The sequence below is a fragment of the Coffea arabica genome, chromosome 10c (genome assembly GCF_036785885.1).
Source record: "Coffea arabica cultivar ET-39 chromosome 10c, Coffea Arabica ET-39 HiFi, whole genome shotgun sequence".
Taxonomy (NCBI): Eukaryota; Viridiplantae; Streptophyta; class Magnoliopsida; order Gentianales; family Rubiaceae; genus Coffea; species Coffea arabica.
Window position 1 is genome coordinate 8,528,232 of NC_092329.1, and position 6,356 is coordinate 8,534,587.

The following is a 6,356-nucleotide window of genomic DNA, read 5'->3' on the forward strand; positions in this document are numbered from 1 at the left end:
TGCTATCCTTGTTTAGAAGGTGTATTTTCTAATGGTGCATGATCATGATCTGTGGTGGAACATCATTCACAGCTCAGTCTTACCTAATTATGTTTTGAGTGTTTTGTTCTTATGTAGTCAAAGGAAGGGCTGAAGGATAGTATGTCAATCTCAGAATACTTTTGGATAGAAAAAGAAGAAGTGGAGGTTCAAAACACACCATGTACGGTAAAACAAGCTTGATTCTTCATCATGCTGGTTAAGCAGTACTGATTCCATTTCTTTCCTACAAAGTAATCAAACTCTACAAGAAAGAGGAAACACTTGGAACTTAAAAGGGAGTCTAAAGCTTAATCTCAGTGTCCCTAGCTGAAAAGGAGACGAAGTTGAGCATAACATAGATGAGTTGAAGAGGACCCTCCAGAACAAATCATTCTGAATAATTAAATTCAGAATCAGGAACCCACTTTCATGCAAAAAAAAAAGATGTCCTTTCGAATCAGGATCTTCCAGCATCAGCCTTGCTTTTTTTCTTGAAACACCCTTTTAATTGGATAACCCTTGTGATATAAAGATGTAAAAAACAAACTTCTCAAAAGCTAGAGAATTATTTCCTCCTGTGGGTCAATTGAAAATTGCAGATTCTCTGCGTAGGCATAAAGCATTTCATCATATACATAGATATTTAGATGATAAATCTTCATATAGTTACAACAGGCCAAAAAAGAAAAAGACATAAAAAAAGGATAAAATGTGGGACTGGGACAGATACTCTATACCTTTACTAGCTTCTACTTTTATGGAAAATAACTAAGATAGTAATATGTTGTTCTCGATCAACAGTTTCTACAAACTTTAAGAGAGCTAGCCTTGTTAGATTCTATATTCTACTTCCACCTTGCACCCCACCATTGTCCTTTGATCACAAGTCAGAGATGTTCTTTGGCTTGGTGATGTTGAAGGTCTCCTTGGTCTTGTTGAGGGACTTGCATGAACCGAATTTGCAGGGGTCAGCTTCAATCAGCAGTTGAACAACTTCGTTCATTGTTGGGCGAAGAGCTGGATTCCTACATGTGCAACGGATGGCAACTCGCAGCATCTTAATCATTTCATCCTTGAAAGAACCTGAAATTTTCTTGTCTAAAACTTCCAGGGGTCCTTCTTTAGTCTCCACCTTGGTTGAAACCCAATAGATGATATCCTTGTTCTCTCCAAATAAGTCTGCCTCCACTGGCTTCTTCCCGGTTATTAGTTCCATCAGTACAACCCCAAAGCTGTAGACATCACACTTGGTGGTTGCCTTGGAAGAATATGCATATTCTGTCACAACACGCAAGTACCATAAGAACTTAAGCATTAGGCTGATGGGCATTCTCTCAGTAATATAACTATACATGCCAACTTTTAGGAAACCCTTGGAAGCAAATCATAGTAATAACTGTAATTTCAGATGACTAGGATAGTGTTTTTGGATTTCTTTCATGGTAGCCCGAGAGTATAGTTTCCTACTCGACGGTGGACACAGTTGCAGGCTTGCAGCTGTTGTGACAAATTTTTAGTAGACTAAATAATTGCCAATATAATTATTTTAACTAGTTTCTTTTTTAACTACCATTGCACGAGTTTGAAGACTCTCTGATCAGGATGTACCAATTTGAAAGGCAAAAAGATTATTTTCAGTATAGAATTACTAAAAGTTGATGTTTGGTTTGTGTGGTTCAAGGATTAAATACCTGGGGCCAAGTAACCATAAGTCCCTGCAATAACTGTGGTTGTGGAGTCTTTCCCTCCTCTTGCCTGCAAAACCTTTGCTATCCCAAAGTCTGCAACTTTTGGTTGGTAATTGATATCCAGTAAGATATTGGTAGACTTGATGTCTCTGTGAATTATGGGGGGCAAAAGATCATGGTGTAAGTAGGCCAAACCCTGTGCAACTCCCAGTGCAATCTGATAACGAGGAGGCCAATTCAGAATGATCTTTTCTCCATGAAGTGCATCCCAAAGGTTACCATTTGGCATGTATTCATAGACCAATAAGCTACAATCCAAACTGGAGAAGTAGCTGTACAACTTGACAATATTCTTGTGCCTTATGCTTCCTAGAGTCTCCACCTCAGTTTTCAGCTCCTTGTCTAAAACCAGTTGATCATCTGAAACATAATCTTTAGCTTTTCTGCTCCAGAGCTTCTTTACCGCGACAACTTCTCCATTGCTCAACTCAATTTTATACACTGTGCCAGAGCCTCCATAACCAACTATATTCTTATCAATCATGGATTCAATGATCTCACGTTGATCAAAACTTACACGATGGAAACTTTTCACATCAAATGAAAAAAAAGAGGAGGACAAGGTGTCCTCATGCTCCATCATCGCCCTATCGTTGTGGAACCATCGCTTTAGAAACAGGACAATTCCAACTATGACAATTCCTACAGATATCCCAATCACCCAAATATGCTTTACCTTTCTTCTGTTGTAAGCTGGTGAACAAAGGGGAAAACCTCTACGGGATGCATTTAGATGGTTGGGCACACAAAGGCCTGGGTTTTGTGAGAAACTTTCCAGCAGACCTGATCCCTCTACAAAGGGGGGAGGTATGGGACCAGAGAGCATATTATTTGAGAAATTCATGGAATTTGGCAAGAGTTGAGACAGACTTTGTGGGATATTCCCTGTAAACAGATTGCTAGATAAATCGAGAACATTAAGTGACTTTAGTAAAGATAGTGACTCAGGGATGGAAGAATTAAACTTGTTCCCTTGAAGGAGCAACAAATTGAGCTGTTTAAGGTTGCCAATTTCAGGAGGCAATGAACCAGACAGGAGATTGTCGCTGAGATCAATCTTTACAAGATTGATAACTCGAGAGATCTCAACAGGCAGAATGCCTGAAAGTCTGTTGTTCTGCATGAAGAGTTCTGACAAATTTTTTGCACCTTCAATTGTTTTGGAAATTGAGCCATTCAAGTGGTTATTACTAATATCAATGATTGACACATGTGGAAGGCCTAGAAGCCCTTCAGGAATTCTGCCTTCCAATTGGTTGTGATTAACTCGAAAGCGCAGAAGAAAGTTACACTTTGCATAACTTTCCGGGATTTCTCCAGAAAACTTATTGTCAAGAAAAAGAAAGTACAACAGTTTACCTCCATTGCATACATATGCTGGCAGTTCTCCAGACAGCTGATTTTCTGACAGGTCCACCCCTACCAGAGGAGAAAATCTTCCCAGATTTTCTGGAACTTTCTCTGTCAAATAATTCTCATAAAGGGACAACAAAGTCAAAGTGGTTGAATTTCCGAGGAATGCAGGAATCTCTCCAGTTAAACTGTTGTTGTAAAGCTGCAGGGATGCGAGGTTGGGAAGGCGCCATAGAGCTTCTGGAACCTTGGTGAATTTGTTGACAGACATGTCTAAATCAACAAGTGCAGTCAAATTACCAAACTCCTCAGGTATTTCACCCTCAAGTTCATTGTAGTATAGCTCAAGCTGTTTCAAATTCTTCAGCTGCCCCAGCTCCGACGGGAGCTTGCCAACCAAGTAATTTCCACTCAGCTCAAGATCAGTGAGGGATGTCATGCTGCCTATTGATGCTGGGATTCTGCCATGTAATTTACATGTGGTCAAGATCACTGTCTGGAGCTTTGTCAGCCTGGAGATGTTCTCGGGCAATTGCCAGAAGTTGAAGCCGTCATTCTCATTGAAGTTCAGCATCTCGAGGTTGGTGAGATTTGTAAATGACACAGGAAAGTTGCCCTGGAAGTAATTGTAGGACAAGTCCAGTGACCTCATCGAATTCAAAGGTGACAAGTCTGGCAACGACCCAGTGAGATAGGCAGAGCTCATTTCCAGCTCTTCTAAGAGAGAGCAGTTGGTGATACTGCTAGGAAAGCTACCATGGAGATTGTTGTGGCCAAGACGAAGAATCCTTAACTCAGGCAGATAAGAGCACACATCTTCAGGGAACTGGCCAGAGAGTGACCATCCAGAGATATCAATCTTCTCAACATACCCTTGGTTATTGCAACCAACACCTTGGTAGTTACAAAAATTTTGGTCTTTACTGACATCCCAATTAGACAAAAGGTTCCCCGAGAGAGACGTCCTCATCAGAGTAAAGAACTGAGACTGGTTAGCAGCTGTGGTTCCTTGACAGCAGCAGAACATGTGAAGTATCAATAGAAGAGGGCAAAGGATGTAGTGATGATCCATGACAGTTTATATATTTAAACTGATAGCTGTATTTTGGAAATGGAAGAGATTGAAGGTAGTTAGATTGGTTGTTGCAGAGGAGGGGAAGAGGAAGAGAAGAGGTATATAAATGGCTTGATTGATGGGATTTTTGGGTGCAGTAGTAACTAGTAACAAGCCATGATGATGATGAAAAAGGAGGTTCGTGCAGTAGTGTACTAGCACTGCTGAATGAGATGGGGAGTGCATATCTTTGCTAAAGAAGCTTTATGTTTATACCCTCCCACTAGCACTTGTAGAGAATAACATCAGTGTGCACTCCTTTGTACAGATGAGATGTTTGAATAAACTGCATCTGATCCTTGTTTCTGCATGATAGATATCAATAATCTGCACCTTTTCTTGTGATAAAAACGTTGGAACTTTGGATGAAGCTCAAGCACCATACAGGTATATCGATACTAAGAAGTTACTTAAAAAGTTTGAAATTGAAAGCTCAATTTGTTATGCCATGTACAGTGTCTAAGCTTTATCTTCTTGTTAAGCAAATTTTTTATCACAACATACAATTATTCTTATCAGCATATGTAGCTTGCGTCCATATTTGCAATATATATAGCCTTGGGGCCCCATGTTCCATTCCTAATGTTTGGTGTTTTTGCTGTTATTTGTCTCGAGCTGTCGATTACTTAAATAGATTCTTTGCTCTAGTTTGTGCTTTTGCTCCCCTTCCGTTCGGACTCCAAACCCGACAAATTTTTTTTTAGGTACGGATTAAGAAATAATTCCGTTATCCGAATTCATTTATTCTCACAAAAAAAGCGGGTCGGACACGTAATATAGGATTCCGACCCGTATTCGACCAAGATCCGAAAAATACATTAATAATTATAAAATATAAATATTTTTAGATACAATAATAATTCTTTTACCAAAATTAACAAATCCTAATCTTGTTGGGGCCTTATTTCTAAATACAATAATATCTCTAAATACATTTATTTCTAAATACAATAATATAATCTTGTATAATATTTCTAAATATATTATTTTTGTTGGGTTTTATTTTTTTTCGGATGGACCTGGACCCGTCGGACCCGATTCCGAGATCCTAAGCACAAGACCCGTCCGGTATATAGGTCGGGTTAGGAATTGGTATATTATAACGGTCCAGAATTTTCAATTCCGACCCGTTGACAGCACTACCTTCTATCTTTTGATTCTCTCATAATGCTTCTCCAAAGGGTAAAAAACCTGGAGGGTTCCTAAATTATTGCCGTTATCTATTTTTGACCCATCATCTAAATTTTGTTTCCGATTGGCCCTTGAATAATTAAAACTGCATACTTTAAGGATTTCTAGTGACTTTAGGCTTAAATCTGGCCAGATTTAAAGGGCATTTTTTTCCATTCATAACTAAAGCATCGAGACCAGTATTAGAAACGCTAAAAAGAGGTAATCCTTCAAAATTTGAAAGATTACCTCTTTTTAGGGTTTTTTATGCTAATCCAAATACTTCAACTACAAATGGACAAAAATGCCCTTTATATCCGACCAAATTTATGTCTAAAGTCACTGGAGTCCTTAAATGTGCATTTTTAATTGTTCAAGGGTCAATCGAAAACAAATTTTAAATGAGGGGCCAAAAGGAGACAACAACAATAGTTTAAGGCCTCCCTAGATTTTTTATTCTGCTCCAAATAATCATCTTTCTTTTTGTACCCTGAGTTCACCCTTTGAAAACCCAAGTTTTCCAATTGATACATTTTTGCCAGAAAAAAATGCATCATGCATCTATCTTAGTCAATTATATTTCCCTTCCTAACATATATTGCAAGCATGGGGCTTGTTTGCATTTGCTCTAAGCAATCTAATCACAGTTATGAGATAAAACTTGTTTAAAGTGCTCTCATTCACATCTAACCTTTGCTTTTGTGCTCAAAAACACCAGATCAAAAGTTTTTATTTCTGCTCTTCAGATCAAAAGATTGTGAAATTAATCTGCTCTTCTATAGCTGTTTTTATTTCTAAAAAGTTTTAGAACAAAAGTACCAGATCAAAATTTTGAGAGCTGAATAAAGCAAGAGCTTGTATTCTAACGCTTAAGGTCCAGTAGAGAGTCGAGTGTGAGTGTTTAAGGCCCATTGAGTCGGCTTCTAGTCAGCAATTGCCTGGAGGTTTGA

The 6,356-nt window shown here is 38.6% G+C and overlaps 1 protein-coding gene across 1 annotated transcript; it reads right to left on the reverse strand.

Annotated features, from left to right (window-relative positions):
- Positions 1-603: 603 nt before the first annotated feature.
- Positions 604-4,612, reverse strand: LOC113714867 (receptor protein-tyrosine kinase CEPR1-like). Its single transcript, XM_027238993.2, has 2 exons — positions 1,713-4,612; positions 604-1,299 (listed from the first exon to the last, which is right to left on the reverse strand). The coding sequence occupies exons 1-2, from the start codon at positions 4,192-4,194 to the stop codon at positions 902-904; spliced, it is 2,880 nt and encodes a 959-aa protein (XP_027094794.1). The 5' UTR covers positions 4,195-4,612; the 3' UTR covers positions 604-901.
- Positions 4,613-6,356: the final 1,744 nt, after the last annotated feature.